The sequence below is a fragment of the Phalacrocorax carbo genome, chromosome 6 (assembly GCF_963921805.1).
Source record: "Phalacrocorax carbo chromosome 6, bPhaCar2.1, whole genome shotgun sequence".
Lineage (NCBI taxonomy): Eukaryota > Metazoa > Chordata > Aves > Suliformes > Phalacrocoracidae > Phalacrocorax > Phalacrocorax carbo.
Window position 1 is genome coordinate 21,474,367 of NC_087518.1, and position 18,083 is coordinate 21,492,449.

Genomic DNA, 18,083 nt, shown 5'->3' on the forward strand with positions numbered 1-18,083 from the left:
GAACCCGAAAGAGACAACAATAACAGGAATCCAACGGCCCCAGGAAGCGGAACCCCCTTTATGCCGAGTGAGGGCTAGGAAGGGATGCGAGAGGGAAGATAAATTGCGTGACGCTGGGAGGCTCGCACATGGAGGCGGCGAAGAGTGGTAGCTGAGCGGTAGTGTCCGTTCAGGGGTGTGGGTCTTGGCGGGGTTCTCGGCCTCTCCCGGGAGGCGGGAGTAAGGGCTAAAGGTGGAACCCCTTCCCCCGCCTGCCTTAGACAAGCCTTAGAACGGTTATATTGCTGAGAGTTGTTTGCATTTGCAGTCCTGCACCCGCTCATGAGCTCTAAGGTTTTTTAAAAAAAAACAAACCAACGCTTAAACCCTGGTTAATTATAGCGGGGCAGTGTTTGCTGAGCTGCAGGAGAGTACAGGATAGAGCGTGCAACTTAGTGCAAAGCAAGGGAGTGCTTTTCTCAAAAGGTTTTTTGTAGAGGGCTTCTTATGGAACGATTTGTTCCATAATTTGGTGTTCTGATTGCGTTATTACTTGCAATGTAAATGTCAGTGAGCTATTGTTATCTTCTTACAGAAAAAGTGTGCGTTACAGGTGTGACAGCTTGACCTCTCAACATGGAGAAGAAACAAGTCTCAAAACGCCTGTATGTTGGAGGGCTTGGCCACACAGTTTCTAAGGCTGAACTGCAAGAAAGATTTGGCAAGTTTGGGCATATTTTGGATACAGAAATTATTACCAGAAAAGATGATCAGGGTAACAATTTTGCATCATCCTTTAAAAATGAATTGTTTTTTAGTTTGTAATGTGTGATGGAATTTTTGTTTCGGTGACACTTTATTTTCAGGAAATAGCTTAATTTTCAGTTTTAAAGGAAACACTGGAATTATATATAAATTAACTGCATGTTTATCATTGAGCAGGCAACCCTATGAAAACTTTTGCATATATCAGTGTCAGCATTTCTGATGCAGATCTTAAAAAGTGTAAGTACATTTTTAATTTTTTTAAGTAACTTGCGTTTTGAGCCAAGCTGCCTTACTGATAACACATCTAATGTTAAATCAGGACACGGTCAAGGTTTCATTCTGTTGTCATATTTGGTCTATTTTCTTTAAGCTGCAATTTTTTAATGGAAATAGTTTTACTAGAGTTTTCAGTAAGTAGATGTAAGCAAATTAAAAAGATTCCTTGTGACTGAAATAGGTGATTTATGAGTTTGTTGTCACCCTTTTATGAAAAGGTATAGGAAATGCGCTTCAAATGCTTTGATCAGGTCCATAAAATACTGGAAGTGACTTGATGTGAGAGGAAACCCAGAAGGAGAGTTTGCATAAAGCATGTTTCTGTTAAAGCAATTTTACAAATCCCAAACTAGTTTGATTACAAAACTACTGTCAGGGTTATAAAACCACCTGTGTAATATGTAGCAGCAAAATGGCAGGTGAAGGTACTCACACCCGAAGAGAGGGATTAGTAATATGCGCTTTTATCTAGAGAATACTGCTGTTAAGAATAGGAAAGCTGTTTGAAAGCAACTAAAAGCTAACTCACCCCTTTACTTGAATTCCTTAAACTCTGTGTACAACACTTTCCCTTTGTTTTTTAGTACTCCTTAACTTTGTTTTCGAAGTACAGAAGTTAAGTTACAGAAGAGTATATCTGACAGCAGTATAGAAACTTCAGGGTACATGTACCTGAATTTTCAGGTTTGTATTTGAACTGAACCATACAGACTCTCTTGAAGTCAGAACTCTAATTTTGGATGTAGATTTTCTTGCCTTTAAGATTAGGGTATTAGACCTTTCATATACAAACTTGACTCACGTGAGTAATGGGGTGTAAGATCATGCTAAAGAAACTTCAGGCTATCATAGAAGGAGGCATAGATAAGTCTAAACTGTATTTTTTTAATGTAGAAAATATTAATTTCCCATCTCTTTGTTTTACAGGCATGTCAGTTCTAAATAAAACAAAATGGAAAGGGGGGACACTGCAAATTGAGTTGGCCAAAGAAAGCTTTTTGCACAGGTAAAAATCAGTTCAAAAAAATGTATGTTGCTGCTAGAGTTATCCTTTTTCTGCTTACCTGATAATATTACGCTTGTACTTTCATCCACTATGCTCTTATTCTTTCTAGTTCTTATTGACATTAGTGGACTGTTAATGTGTATTAGATAGTACATGTGTTGCATCATTATTGCTTTAATGGTTACTGTTCTGTGGGAGAGGGTCACTGCCAGCTATCATGTAGCCTGTGGGCAGACCTTTTTTCACATACAATGTACTTTTTGCTACAGGCTCGCTATGGAGAGGAAGGAAGCAAAGCTGCAGAAAGAAAAGCCACAGAGAAATGGCAAAGTATGTCTGTTAGAATCACTGAAAAAGGCTGGAGTTGTAGACTTTCACATGAAAGCAGTACCAGGTACAGAGGTGCCAGACCATAAGGTATGATGGGGTAGGTGTGTAAAGAATTAAAACAAAACAAAATCCAGAATCAGGCACGACCTTATTACCTGTAAATTGATATCAAATCCCTATGCTTTATGTAAAGAAACTTTTATCAAGTGTGTTGGACCAACTTATGAAAAGTAGTCTAAAGACATACCTTGTGTGTAGATGTGTAGAATGCTCCTGTCGTTCTAAGTAATGGGTGGAAATAATCTTGATCATACTGTCTTCTCTTGTGTTAAATTAGTAAATGCTTTGTTACTTGTTTATGTTGGGAATGTCACCTGTTAAAAGCATGTAAAGAGAATGTGTACCTTATCTTTATACAGTATATACATTTTTGACAGCTGGGTTGTCTGGAACTAATCTCTGTGCTTCAGCAGGGTCTATGCATGCTTACAAAAGTAAGACTTGGAATAGTATCACTGAACATGCAAACTTAAGCAACAAAAATTATTTGCTAATCACCGAATGTTTTTGGAGGGCGATAGAGGGATTTTTAATTTTTTAGTGGGAAAGGGGAAAATAGTAGCTATCCTGTCTGTACAGTTACCACTAGTAATTCGTAAACCAGAAGCCTTATGTTAAAAACAGTACTTGTAAAGTAAAGAAATTCAGTTCTGTATTGTCAGTCTTTACTTGCAGGTTGTAGAGATTTGGGATGTTGGTTGGTTTTGGTGTGTTTCTTTTTTGAGAAGGAAACTGGCAAAGTTGCACAATAAGAACATATCTCACTTGAGAAAAGAATTAGTCACAGATGATTCTTTATTGGTGTTTCTGTTATCAAAGAATATACATCTTGCTTTATTCCAGAGTTACTTCCATTGCTTTTTTGTTTAACACTGGTTATTTTTCTTTTCTTTTAGAAATGGGTTGTTGGTAAATTTGGTAGAGTCTTGCCTATCCTGCACCTTAGGAGTCAACAAAAAAATAAAATATCCTTTTCCTATTGGTTGGGCACAGGCACAATTCCCTTCTTTCTTCTGTCATATGGGAAACCATCTTAGTGTTGACTACTATGTCATACTTAATGTATTGAATTCCCTAGGTAAATCTTGCAGTAAGTTGTTGTGATTTGAATAATTTTTTAGACTACAAGTCAGTTGCTTGAAGGCTTATGGCCATAACATTAAGGACTCCGTTGTACTTTCATGCAGCATTTGGCCTGTTCATAAAGATTGGCAGTCCGCTTGCTGAAAGAATCAAGTTGCTTTAATTCCTTAACTTGGGCTAACATTGTGAAATATGACCCATCAAAATATTGCCATAACCTTAGAAAGCTGGAGCCAGACTTGACACATGCAGTTCCTATATCCCAGCTTACTTGGGGCTTGGAAGAGAGAGATGACAGCATAAACAAGAAGCGGCAAGGAGAGTTCCCTGTAACTAAGAAGGCACCTAAAAAGCTGAGGCAACTGGGCAGTGAGGCTCTGAATGGAGCAGTACCTCTCTCTTCTGGGTGCCAGTCACGTTCCAAAAACACAAGGTCATCACAGCTAGATCAAAGACCAAAATCCAAATCCAGTGAGAAGTCTAAATTGCCTCTATCAAGCAGTCTTAATAGTAAAACATCAGGGAGAGGTTTATTACCAGATAAAATAAATGTTTCTGGTGTAACAGCTCATAATATGAGTGTTTCTGACAGTGATATTGATTCTGAAGAGGAAATCAGAACAATGTTGAAGAAAGACAGAGAAATACAGAAAGCTGAAAATGTTGAGACTGAAAGTGTCTGCCTGGAAATTTTGGGGGATAATTTTGAGCTAAAATACAATAGTCACTGGTCCTTAAGCAATCCAGATGCCATGAAGAAAGCTATCAAAGAAAGTTATATAGAGAAAGAGACTGTAGAATGCAATAATAGTTGCGATTTAGCAGATACAGATGAAATTATTGCTGAAAGTAAAACTCCAGATCCAAGTAGCAGGAAAACAGCAATTTCAGAAGGTTCTAAATGGGTGAAGGTGGAAAATAAAGAAATACGAACTAACAAAAAATGCGATGTGGTGAATGACTCCTCACTGAAAACCTGCAATTTAAAAGAATACATTGAAAGAAAAGGGAAAATTAAAAAATCCAGAATTGCTGCCTTGCAGAGTACAGCAGTTAACAGTACAATGAAGACAAGTGATAGTGAAAGCTCTTATTCAGAGCCTGAGAAAGGGGAGTCTGAAGTTAGTTCTGATTATGAATCCATGATGCAAAACTGTTGTCGCTTAGACCTTACATTAGATGATTTTAAAGCATTAGCTACTGAAAACACTGGGACACCAGTAGAAGAATCAGACAATACACAGAGTCCTAGTCAGTGCAGTGTTAAAAATTTTAAGAGTAATGAAAATGAAACAGAACTTTCTAAATTTCACCCTGCTGCAGTTAAAAAAAAATGTATCTGTCCTGAAGAAGTAGTTGCTGCAATTTTAGCAGGGGAGAAGAATGCTGATGAAGAAAGCTCCAAAGGACAAAATAATCTGCGTTTGAAATATCAGCCCTTCAGAGGAATGGGGTCCCTTTGTGAACAAGAGTTAACTAAGGACAGCACTGGTTTAAAGAAGGGCTCTGTAGAAAGTTTAGGCCTTGAAACTTGTATTTCTTATTGTGGGGAGGAGTCATCTAAAAGGCAGTCTAAGAACCATCCATTATATTCACTTGAAGTCAGCAGTAAAAGGAGACAAAATATGCATTGTGAACAGCATAGGGAATTGTCAGATGCTGCCTCCTTAGCAGATGAGAGTGATCAGCCTGTGTCCTGGCCACGTTTACCAGGAGAGAGCAAAGATATGAGTTCTTTGCAAGAAGACCAAAATTCAGGGCATGGAGATGCTGTTCCAAGTATTGACCAGAGTGAAGATGAGAGCAATGACATGAATAATAATGCTGCAGCATCACAGAAACATGTTAAACAACAACTGAAAAGCCCAAAACTGCTTTCAAAAAAATTGAAAAGGAATGTAGGCAATAAAAATCCAGAATGTGAAGCTAATAAATTTGAGAATAAGACGACGAGCTTTCTCAAAGATAAGGAGCTCTGCCTTCATGCTAGTGCTTCAAAGGAACCCAATACAAAAAAGAAACAGTTGCAGGATAACCAGAGAAGGCTGGCAGCTCTAGAAGAGAGACAGAAAGAGAGAGAATTACAGAAGAAACTCATTCAAGGAGCTCTTTCAAATCTGGTAATTACACTCTCAACTTCTATCTGAATAGTATGCAGTAAAAGAAAAAGGGAAATTAACAAATGTAGTTTAAGATACTTTAAAAATCATATTCTGGAATTTCTGATTACATTGCCAGTTCTCTTTTGAGCGTATACAATGTGTGATGCATACCTAATTCCTGGAATGTCTCTAGAGTTGCAAGAAGAATAGCAGATTCTTTCATGTCATGGAAATGTCCTTTAGCTATTTATGTATGACTGTAGCAAGTATTCGATATGTTTAACGTGACAGTTTCACTCTTACGTAGGATAGCCAGCCAGCAGGCAAGCATAAACACATCATATTCAATTCAGATTTGGAAAGCGAAGCTGAAGTAGATGAGATGTTGAAGGAAGATGCGAGTTTGGGAAATATGCATGAAGAAGTAAGTGTTATTGGGGAAGAAGTCCAGTATTCTGTAAGGTAATTCCATAATAATGTGACTATGCCTTTTATTCTGAAGACTGTTTCATAGCGAAGTGACAGAAAAAAGTAGATAAGGTTTGAATTAATATGAATGGTTCTTCCTTTTTTGCTAACGTGAAACAGGTTTCAAAGAACTTAACCATGCATCTGATAAAGCTGGAGAACTTGGAGAATTTGTAAGGAGATTGAGATTTGTATAAAACATAATCTGAGTAAAAGAAAGACAATGTTTGTTACAGGCGTATGGGCTTAGGCGTAATTAGTTTTGAAATTTCGCTGCCTTTAGTCAAAGGGGAGGTGAGGCAATTTGGCTTGAGTAGTATAAAAGGTTTCTCTGCTTTTTCCAACACTGTGCAGAAAGAATCTGTATTAATGCAGTGTCTTGTTTTTAAAGTGATGTTGGGGTCCAGAGAAGTCATGGGGGACTTCTTCTTTACACCTTACCTAATTGACACCTTATTTAGCAGACTCCTCAGGACTTTACTGCCATACTTTCAGCACAATTAAGTACTTTTTTCTGAAATAGGACTTCTTGTAGCATCAGATTTTTCAGTCACGTCTCTCCTAACGCTTGAAACCATTCGTTTTCTGTTGTTGGGGTCTTTTCTTCATAAATGTACCAAGATTAGGACCGTTCTCACTATTTAATTAAAACCTTATTTGCTTGCTTTTCCTCACATTTAGTACTTTTTTTACTTATATACCTCTTACTCTGTATTTAGAATCCCTGCCCTGTATTTTACCTTTTCTTTAAAAGAATCTCAAATTGTATGAAAATTGTTTCAAAGCCATGGAGTGCTTACCTTTTGTAATCATTGATATTTATCAACTGACTTAAACTATGGCCTAGAGTTTATACCATAAATGAGGCTTGTTCAGAAAGCATATAATTAGCCATTGGTATTTTTAAATTTATCTCCCTTGACATAATCAGAAAGTTAGTTTTTATAACTAACTCTCTCATACTCTAAAACCTGAGTTACCCTTTGCATGAATATTTTGCCTATGCTAAAACATAATAGTTGTAACTGTAAAACAGAACTCTGCGAGGTGTGTATACAATGTAAAATTTGAAGTACATGGATCAGCAAGTGAGCTCGTTGTTCTAGAAATCCACTTTTTCAGATAAACTGGGGAGCATGTTAACTAAGTTGATGCTGATGTATTTTCTCAAACTTACATAAACGGCTGCTTTTCTGTATTTTCTTTTTGTTTAACAAAGGGTGAATCTGCTTCTAAAACTTCAGGCAGACTGTTTGAAAGCAGTGAGGATGAGCAAGATGATACAGATGATGAGAGATTCAAAATAAAGCCCCAGTTTGAAGGCAAAGCTGGTGAAAAAGTGAGTGAACCCATTAATGTAATTGAGTTTACTTTTAAGTCTCCGTAAGGCCACTTCAGAAGAACATAGCATGTGGGTTTGCATATTTGCTGAATGTGATTTTGATAAACCTGCAATAGAATTCTCCTAAGTAGAGAAAGCAGTAGCCATGGAGGCAAAAAAGTGTCTTGGGGAGCGGGAGGAGTTTCTCTGATGTTGTTGTCTTTGAATACAGAAATTTCTGGGAAAGGCATCAAGAGCTAAAGGTTATTAGTATGTTGTCATAAATATAGTAAAAAAAAAAAACCACCTTACTGAATGTTGATGATTTTCTTCTCCAGTGCTTAACTGGATGTATTTCATTTTGTTTAGCTCTTGAAATTGCAGTCACGATTTGGCACAGATGAAAGATTTCGCATGGATGCTCGATTCCTTGAAAGTGACAGTGAAGAAGGTAAACCTGCTCATATTTCCTGGTTAATGGTAGTAATAAAGATATATCATGGAGCCGTAGTTTTGGATGCTCGAAGCAACTTACAGACTACATCTGTTTCTCTGGTGATTCCTTAAGGAAAATAACCCAACTCTATTGTGGCTGTACGTATTGGTCAAATGTATAGGTTGCAAAGTATTTGTAATGCCTGAAGGAGACATACTTGGTTGATAAATCGATATTTAAAAATATTTTTTAATACAGGATGATATCAGAACATGTTTATCCATGTTTTTCACAGGATAAGTGATGACATATTAAAACAAAGTCATTGACCCTTACATTCATTTAAACTGTTTTGTGGTCATCCTGCAGTCCATGGCTGATTTAGCAGCCTTAGAAAGGAAGATTTCTTTTTTCTTTATTTTTTTTTTAAAGAGCAGAAGACAGAAAAGCTGAAACAGTAAAAAATTTTAAAATATCTTTCCCCTCAAAAAAACCCAAAATTGTTAACCTAGTTTCCAAGATTCATAATTTGTTTCTGAAACTTCAATTTTTGCCTAGTTCTGCTACTCCCTTAGTTGCTTTAATGTGATCTTCTGTACAGCATCTATCGGTGGTAGACTAGTTGCACAGTTACGTGATATAAGCAGGGAACAGGTTAAATAACTGACCTAATCTTCACATGAAATGGATGCCCAAGACATCTCTAATCAAAGACTTTCTATAGTGCAGGGAAGAAAGCCTCTAGTCTTAAAATAAAGGAAGTGATGTGTTGATGTGTGTGAGCTCTTCTACTGCTATAGTAATGTTATGTATCAAATATTACAGGCTTATTCAGGTCATGGCAAGCTAAAAATAATGTATTTATTTTTCTCTTAGCAGAGACAAACATCTTGAAGGCAGATGAGGAAGAAGAGCTTGCTGCAGAGAAAAAGAGAAATCTAGAAATACTGGGAAGCCTGTTGAATATCAACCTGGAACACCCTAAGTCAACTAAAACAGCCACAAGTGCTAAGAAATTCAAGTATGAATTATTTATTATCAGCAAGGAAGGAATTTTAGGGAAGCTTGATTTTTGCCAGTGTTTCATAACTAAAATTTCTGCCTAGCTAACTGAGAAAAGTCTTTCCTTCTCTGTTGTGTGCATTTGAAGTCAGTCTTTAATGGAGTTTCCCAATTGGAGTGTACCAATAGACTATACAGCCAGTAGTTGTTATTTTCAGGGAAAAAATTGGATGCCTGCTTGAATTTCTTGTAGTAGATTTTGAATGATTGGATTATTGGTTATGGAAATAAATATTTTAATAAGTCCTTGCCTATTAAGCTATAGTTTTTCTGTGGAGACAAACTTAAGTTGGTTAAACAAAGAACATATGAGTTGGGCAGTAGGTCAGTAAGTTGGACTCTAACTTCCATAGGAGTTAATAAGGTTATTGTTTCCTCTGTCCCATGGGTGATTAACATCAAGCTTCCTTTTCAGTGCAGAATTTTTTTTATCTGAATTTCTGCTTTTGATAAATTTCTTCATTAGATTAGGAATTTATTACATGTTGCTGTTGGACATGCTCTAACCTTCATTAGAAGATGAGAAGTTTGGAAATGTACTATGGGAAGTATTGTGACATTTAACTATGCACTTTAACAGAAATCGGTCTGTGGACTGAATTGGTGGAAGTTAGTAGTGGTAAGAGTAGTAAAATAGTGTGCAGTTGGTAAATTTTTACCAACAGCCACTATTGGAGTTGTATCAGTTGACTGCTGACTGCTAAATACCACTGTGATTGGTGCACAATCATATTTAATTCTATGGCTTCTGTAAAAATATTAATGTATTTTCCAAAGACCAAGTAGAAGGGAAAATAATCTATGCAATCCCAGAGGTCATCTTAGGAAAGTCTTGTGAATTACAATGTTCTCTAATACCCAGTTAATGATATAGTATATAACCATTTAAAAGTAGTTAATTTATGCTGTAATTATTAATTGAGGGAGAGGAGGGGAAATATGTGATTACCTTCTTGCATTGCCATAAGGCAGCGTGGGCTTTACTACACTAGTGTTGGGGTCAGTCTAAATCTTAGACTGCTTTAGCTGAAAGTCCCTAAAACATTTAAATATTGAAAGGTGGGCATAATGGTGTTTTGGTTTGGGGATTTTTTTTTGGTTTGGTTTTTTTTCCCTTGGACTGTTTGAATTTCTGTAACAATTGGTACTAGAAGAAATAGATAGCTATATCGATAGCTATATTGATGCAGCTCCTCAAAAAATCAATAGGTGAGGGTATAAACTTACTGCATAATACACACAACTTGAGGTCTACATTTTACATTAAATACTACAATTTCATTAAAGCCACTTCTGTTCATAATTTTTCCTGACCTGGACACTGACTAGCAGGTACTTTCTAAATGCCAGTTAAGATTTGGATTGGTTTGGAGCCTTTTTGGTAAAGAAGTCAATGTGAATTTGAATCTGACTGTAAAGGTGTAGGGTAGCTTTCAGTTGAGCATTTAGAATGTCTTATGGTTTCTCCTTTTCCTTCCTATTTTTATAGAGATATTAATGCCCTCCGCTATGATCCCACAAGACAGGACCATGCAGTTTTTGAAAGGAAACCAAGTGCTACAGAAAAAGAGAGGTAACATTACAGCTTGGTAACTATAATAGTGATGGTTCTTCCCGTGGAAAGATGGCTATAGCAGAAAACTGAGTTTGAAACTATGCAGACTGATATTTCTTCATTAGTTCTCTCTGTTGCTAAAATCAAGCTCTAGTAAGAATTGTGACCACTAAAAATACCATGTAATGTCATCTTCTCTTTCTAGTCCATCTATTCTCTGCATAATATTTTCTATCTTCTTTTCTCCCATTCAGGCTATCCCTTTGCTTCAAGTCATAAACTTTAAGGTTTGCAAATCTGCAAGAAAAAAATTAGCTCTTAACATTTCTATTGCCAGAAAAGAAATCTGTCCTAAGTATCTTCATCTAGATGCTATCATGTATTAAGTTAAAAGTCAGATTGTGGTTAATTATGATGTAAACTTACTCCCGCCTTTGGAGGCAAACCTCTGACGTTTCGCCACTGCTTACCCTCAGAGGGTGGGTAAATGGCAGGAGGTGAAAATAAATGAGTCAAAATTCTAAACCAAAAGGATAATCATGCTATATATGACTATATATGCCCTATAAACCTCTTTATGGCAATAGGAAATATCCTATTGCCAGAACCTGAAATTGCTAAGAAAAAAGGGAAAAAGAACTCCACACCTTAAAAGTGAACTACTCATTTATGTGATTAGATAAGTTTAGGAAGACATTAATAGCAAGATTGCCTCTTAGGGAACCTTTCTTTTTTAAAATATATGTGCTGTGTTACTACCCTTCAACAATCTCATTTCAGTAAAGCTAAAAGGAAGAAGAAGAGGGAAGAGAGTGAGAAACTGCCTGAAGTGTCTAAAGAAATTTATTATGATATTGCTGTTGATTTAAAAGAGTTGTTTGGATCTTCAAAGAGCAAACCAGAAAAAAATGAAGAAATACCCTGGGACAAAGATGATGCAGAGGACTCTATGCCACCTGACTATTTGGGATCTAACGTTGGGAGTAACATAGCTCAGGAGCCTAGTGGTTTCACATTTTCCTTCTTTGGAGACATGGAGGAGTCGGGCATAAAGGAAGGTAACAGCAGAACATACGTAATAGTACTATTTCTAATGAGTAACTTAGGTCAGGCATTGTAGAGTTATATAGTGTATAGAAATGCAGAACCCAGGTGATTTTTTCAGAGGCACAAGTAAGTAATTATGCAAAATCATTATGATCTTCTCTTACACTAGCCAAGATTGTTGTAGTTTAATCACAGTTAATTCATGCTTGCATCCCAGGAATTTTGGAAGGGATGTTCTGAGAGGGAATTATTATTTGTTTTTTGAACAGTGATGGAAAAACTTGTTGTCATCCACTAAATTTCTCAAACAGGGGAAAAGATTATATGCATGCCAAATCAGGTTTCATATAAAGCAACAAGATTTTAAATAAAACGTGTGGTAGTTAAGGTAGTATTATGAGCAGCAGAAAACCTTAGAGTTGACCCCAAGATGAAGAACATCTTATTATGTACTTAATTTCATTCTTGTACCTTTAGAAAATTGAAACTGAATGACACATGATTCGTGGAGTGTCCTAAGATAAAATCAAATGTTATGAAATAAAGATTAAAAATCTGAAATCGAGTCACTTAATAAGTAGTAATGTAAGAAATTAAAGGAACTGTGTGAAGTTAACTGAAATACAAAAAAACCCACAACCACCCAAAAACAACAACAAAAAAAAACCCCAACAAACCCCCATGTTTCTGCTGACTTCATAAAGTATTCAGTGTCTCCTGAATGCAGTAATACAGGCTTCAGAATATGTAAGAGATCTCTAGAACAGAGTGGAAAATATGAGTTCAGAGTTCACAAAGTTCGTAGCACTGAGAACCACACTTGAGCACTGTGTCTTATATTTGCTGTTATGAACAATATTTGGCTTATATTGCATAAGAATCCTGTTTGGTGGCAACAGGGCCACTGTGTTAGCTGCTGTATTGACACAAACAAGATAAGTCTCTCTCCATTGGACATACCTTGGTTGCCGCGGTGATTTGTTTGTGACTATTTTTGTTGGTTTTGTTTAACTTGACTTAAGAGCATCTGTGTCACATGGAAACCATGAAGGGAGAACATGTGGATAGTAATCTTTTTTTAAGCACAAATGATGGTTATTCTGGGGACAAGTTAAACTTGCAAATGCTTGCTTTTTTCCAAAGTATAATTTTTTCATCTTTCTCTTGAATAAAACACTGTTTCATAGTGTAGTTACTGTTGGGTTTGGAAACTTGTTTATATTGCTAGAGAGAGGCTGTACAAGAGCTGTCTTCTCTATTCTGGTCATCCAGACAAGAACTGTGCTTATAAGCTAAAAGAAAAGGGTACAACAAGTTCATAACCTCAGTCCTCTTGGCAAGATGAAGTAGTAAGGGCTCAGGTATGTGTATAAGGTACCATAAGCCCAACTGGGCTTCTGGCAACTGTCTGTGTATGCTATAGGCAGGAATACATACATGAAAATGACATAAGCTAAGGCATTATGAATTTCTTGGCAAAGGAACTTAATAAGATAGTTCACAGTGAAAGAAAGCTTTTACTCCAACTTCTACAAGCTAAAAATACGAATAGGCACAATTACTCCCGACTAAGTTAATAATGATTTTTAGGTTGGAGTGACTGGATAGAAGCCTGGATCCTAAACAAGCTTCAGAATGACTCCAGCACTTTTTCCCTATGCTGTGGTGATATTAGTTGTGAATTTTGAGGGTGAATTTGTGACATATGAGACAGCAAACTAAATTCATACTTGCCCAGAGGGTGATAGAAAACCTTGGAGGGGAAGTTTCTGTCCTTATTAAATCTGTCTTTTCTACTTCAGAGTGAAATACTTAAATTGGACATTTTTACTGGCAAGCAGGGAAATAATCTGGTTTTTAATTGTGATATTATTGCAGAGCCCTACATACTTGAAACAATAAAACCTGTAAAAGTCACATGGCAAGAAGATCCACGCTTCCAAGACAGCAGTTCTGAGGGTGATGATGAGCCAGAGGCATCAGAAAGTGAAAGGGACAAAGAAATGCAAGTTATATTTGTATTTATTCTCTACTTGATTGCAGTAGTTTGATGCTATGAGAATTAATAGCAGCACTCAGGTTATGGGAAACAAAGATGTTTGTTCTACATCTCTGAAAAATGGGAGTCTTCTTAGGAAACCATTCCTTGCTGCACAGAATGAAACATTCAAAAATCTGCGTACCACACTTGATTTGAGGTTGAATATAAAAGCTGAGTTTCTAGTTCAAAACATGAGAAGTTAACTTTGGTAGTGAGTTTGGTGAAAAGTCAAATATAAATTAAGGTTGTTTTAAGAAACCTTTTTTTATGGAAGGCTATATTTGGTTACTATAGAGTAATGTTTCTAAATGCATAGTATTTCGCTGGAGCATTACAATTTTAACTTGTGTTAATGGAATTTGACAGTAACTTTTATGATGCTAAAATTCCTTTGTGTTTGTCTAGGCTTTTCTCTTTACCACAGACAGAAAGGGCTAGATTTTTCTTCTTCTCCAAAGATGATGAACGACTAAGAGGTATAATGGAACTTATTCATGCCTTTTTTTTAACTCTTACTGAAATTCAGTGAGAAAAAGATACTGCCTAGTTATTAATGTTTTGTAGTTAAAACACAGATGAGATGTTTAAGGGTTGCCCTCAGGCAACGAAAACAATTGCTTTTGCTGTTTTATACAATAAATTATCAAGACAGCCTTAAATAACATTTGTTTCCTGAGACATGTTAGAAAACTATCATTAAATGTATCTGTAAAAGTTACTGTGCTAATACAGATATTGTACTGTAATCTTCCATTTTACCTGATGAAAACTGAGACTGTTAAAATTGAGCTCTGAATCCTTAGCAAGCATAAACTTTGTTGGTACACGTGGGATAAGGATGCTGTGCTTTTAATGAAACAGATGCTGTTCAGCTGCAATTTATATTTCAGCATATTAAGGAAAACTGAGGCTGCCTTTAATTTTTCTTAGTGCGCCTGGCTGTAATACATATCTCTGTTTGACCCAACCATGTTATAGGGTCAAGACAGGAATATAAGAATAGGCTTTCTGGCTTTATTGCTGTGTTGCTCATGAGACTTAAAAACAGCAGCATATTCAGAACTGTTTAATCATATCAATTTGTTACTTGTTTTGTGCAGAGGGCCCTAAGTTGTTTTGTAGAACAGTAGACCTCACTGAAGAAAAAGATGGTTGGGAAGACAGACGTAGCTTATTGCTTCAGGTGAGTATTTTAACATCTGTTATTGGTAACTGCAGCTGAAAGAACAGCATGAGGAGGGAACATGGCTGCTTATTTACTTAATTTGCAATGAAAATTAATTCAGGACCTTTAAAGGGCTTGAAACTTCGTAGTTACCAGGAAACTAACAATTTTTAGTACAGAACTGTGTATAACATCATGTTGTAATGTCCAGTGAGGTAAAGTACTGTTTCTCTCTATTGTACAGGCCCAGTTACCTCATAGCATGTAAAACAAATGTTTGAGGCAAACATAAATTTAGAAACTCCTCATGATATTAAGTTAAAATGTAAATATTTTTAGGATTGCCGGAAGAAGCATAAAGATGCAAGAAGGAAAGTGAAAGCAAAACAATAAATCTTCCTTACCTTACTGGCCAGAAATGTTTGTTTTCTTCTTTGAAGAAGTTGCAGAAAAACGTTACTTTCAAAATTCTAGTCTTTCAAAGATCTGATCGGAAGTAATATTGGAAATTACTGTTAAACTCTGTTTCTACATAGATATGTGTTTATTGTGCCAAATCAATGTTTGTATCCAGCTATGATTTTTCTCTATATGGTTTAAATGTGACTTGCTGCTTTTCAAGATTATAAAGTTTGATCATGTAAAAAAAGACAACACGGGGTTATTTTGCTGTGTTCTCAGGGTCGAGAAATAGCAGGTAGCTCCATGTCTTTATATAGAATGTATTCTCCCAAACATAATAGAGATACTCTTTGAGATTCACTTCCAAATATTGGGAATGCATTATTTCTAGAGTAAAAGTTGACCAGAACATCATTAAAATACCTGTATAACAGCGAAGACTTCATGAAATGGAACAATTTGTATTTATTCACAGACCTCACTTTTCTACTTTTTCAGTTGAATGTGTACATTAATAAATATTAAGACAAATGTTGCTGCTGTTGCACGCTTGTTTATAAATTAGTATTTCCACATAAATGGTCTCATTCTTAGGCTAGATGGATATAAGTACTCAGAGTCTCCTAGAGCAGAGAGGCTTGGCCAAGCTCACCCTTGGGAGGTGGGTGCGCTTTCACTCACAGGTGGCCAGGCTCACACAACTGTCATAATCCCAGATGCTCTCTCCCTTCCACCATACATGCTGTGTCACCAGGCAGAGGCTGACCCGGAGAAGCAAGGAGTGCTGGCCCTGATCCCCATCTCGTGGCACAATAAAGTTGGTTGTTAGTCTCTGCACTGGGAGATCCCACACTTCTTCCTCCTCTCCCTTCCTGGAGGGGCAGCATTAGGGGCTGGGCACGGAGGGTTCTCTTCTCCCTGCGTGTAGGCAGCACCTTCCCCAGATGTCCCTCCTTGCGGGCTGGCCTGGGCCAGCTGCCCAGCGCCGTGGCCCTCTGCTTCGTGCCTTGCTGGCACCACATCTTGCTCAGTTTCCCCGGGGGAAGTTCACACCCACCCCCGGGACCCCTGCTGCCATCTGGCAATGGGGGCTGTGCCCACCCACCTGGCGTGGCCCTCACAGCTCACCCCCCCAAAATCACATGCCCTGGCCCGAGTGACTTTTGACACGCTTCAACTTTGTTTCCTTCTGGACAAGCCTGTACCAATTTCCTATCCTCCTTGCCTAGGTTAGGGAGAATTGTGGCAAAGCTACTTTTCTTTAAAAGTTCAGTTCAGTGACACGAAAGCTTCTGTAGACTGTGTTCGTACAGTCATCAAAGGGCGCTCCCCAGTTCTGGGTCCTGTTCCCCAACACGATTGCTGCTGTACCAACTGAAGGCTTCCTTCTTGCAGTATAAGCCAAGAAGTCATTTTTAGGAGAGATTGCAAACACCTGGTAAGGACTTTACTCCACAGAGCTCAGCAGAGTCAGAGCAGTACCTGTTACTGAGGGCTTGAGTCCCGCTGTCTGCCCTCCAGAGCAAAAAAATCACATGTGCTCTACGGGAGGGTAACAAGGGGCCTGGAAATGGCAATCATCCGCAAGGATTTCCCTTCTGTTGGAGACCAGCAAGTACCTTTCTACTGCAAGAAGGAGAACAGCTTTGGTTACAGAGCGACTGCCGAACTGGCGGAGAGCTAGAAGGCTGAGTCAAAGACTAACGGTGACCAAAGCGCAAAGGAAATCCCGTGGGGTGGCTGTACAGATTTGAACAACCCTCTGCTCTTCGTGGTGTGTGTGTCTGGTCTCATGGTGTGTGTGTGAAGTGCCTTCCTGACAGGCCTTAATGCAGCATGAAAGTTGATTCCTTAAAGTAGGGAGCGGCTGTCCTCTCGGAGGAAGGCAGGGGAACCTGGGAGCCCTGGTGGGCTGTTCTGCCAATAAAGAGGCAATGCAGAAGGAATGGAGGTGCAGATGGTCCATAAGAGAACTCGGTGGTGCACTTTGTCCTTCTAGTCTTGAGTGCTGTGACTGGGAAGGTGTGAGCTCTAGACGCGGCCAGAGCAGGCAGCACTCTTCAGGGGGATTGCGCTGTGAGCTCCGAGGCGCTCCTGAGCAATGGGGCTCAAAGGGAGCTGGCCAAAGAGCTCTGGTCATGCACAACCTCGCTCTGAACGGAGGTGCTTGCTCCCTGGCACCGTTCACCTCTCTCGGCATCTAGCCAACGGAGCTCTGTAATGCCCTGGCGTCAGAAGGCCAAGCAAAATCTCAGAAAGCCTGGCTGTGCCTGAGACACCATCTCTTATTTCATCTGGTAGGTTCAGTAGTAGTCTCAGTGGTGCTTCACAAGGAAATGTCCCTGCTGCCTTTGCACCCACTTAAGCCTGCAGCCTGTACTGCCTTCTCTTGGGGACTCCTCATGCCTCTGGATTGAAGCTTGTACTGCAGCACCATTGCTAAAGACCCCCAAGGACTGAAGAAACAGTTCCCTCAGCTGCCCTGTAGCTAACCAAGGTACAATAAGTTTCTGAGGGTAAATGGCCTGTGCTCTACACTTCCCTTGTTGTGTTTTGGTTTGGTTTGGGTTTTTTTCCACAAAACATCCTTGTAGGCCTTCAAGAAGACAGCTACCAAGGGAAAGTTTCAGTCTTCCCTACCCTACCTGCTCCTTTGTAGACTTGCAAAATCTTTCCTGTGCAGAAGGATGGGAAGCTCAGGTGTTTTAGGATATGACTGTGAGCATTGTTAGAGGTGAATGGTCATGCAGATCTTTTCTACTGATAATCCTTTCTTATTTCTTTCATGTAAACCAGAGTTTCAATGGCAAATCAATAGTTGGGGAAATACACTGCTGAGATGAGAAAGCTGAAAACTGTCTTGTCTTGAGAGGTACAAATCAGAGGACAGAAGATCAAAAAGCAAATATTCAGAGTATGGAGTAGATGAAGAATTATAACTGCCTTTTTTCCTGAAATTTTGTTCTGTTTTCTTCTCTATGT

General features: G+C 38.2%; 1 protein-coding gene across 7 annotated transcripts; it reads left to right on the plus strand.

The window, feature by feature from the left end:
• The first annotated feature begins 69 nt into the window (after positions 1–69).
• NOL8 (nucleolar protein 8) lies at positions 70–15,636 on the plus strand. 7 transcript variants are annotated; one of them, XM_064454203.1, is made up of 17 exons: positions 70–158; positions 593–754; positions 922–984; positions 1,951–2,029; positions 2,299–2,446; positions 3,316–3,384; positions 3,685–5,622; positions 5,912–6,028; positions 7,292–7,411; positions 7,763–7,844; positions 8,706–8,850; positions 10,381–10,464; positions 11,227–11,504; positions 13,372–13,498; positions 13,940–14,010; positions 14,635–14,717; positions 15,039–15,636. In XM_064454203.1, the coding sequence occupies exons 2-17, from the start codon at positions 616–618 to the stop codon at positions 15,090–15,092; spliced, it is 3,597 nt and encodes a 1,198-aa protein (XP_064310273.1). In that variant the 5' UTR covers positions 70–158; positions 593–615; the 3' UTR covers positions 15,093–15,636. The 7 variants fall into 7 exon arrangements, with proteins under 7 accessions (XP_064310273.1, XP_064310277.1, XP_064310275.1 ...); XM_064454207.1 differs by having other exon boundaries at positions 8,709–8,850; XM_064454205.1 differs by having other exon boundaries at positions 75–147.
• Positions 15,637–18,083: the final 2,447 nt, after the last annotated feature.

Excerpts from the sequence above, each read along its gene's own strand:
- NOL8 (XM_064454203.1), top strand. The coding sequence starts at position 616 with ATGGAGAAGAAACAAGTCTCAAAACGCCTGTATGTTGGAGGGCTTGGC. Across the intron at positions 2,447-3,315 it reads CAGAGGTGCCAGACCATAAG|AAATGGGTTGTTGGTAAATT; the intron begins GTATGATGGGGT and ends CTTTTCTTTTAG. Across the intron at positions 8,851-10,380 it reads ACAAGTGCTAAGAAATTCAA|AGATATTAATGCCCTCCGCT; the intron begins GTATGAATTATT and ends CTATTTTTATAG.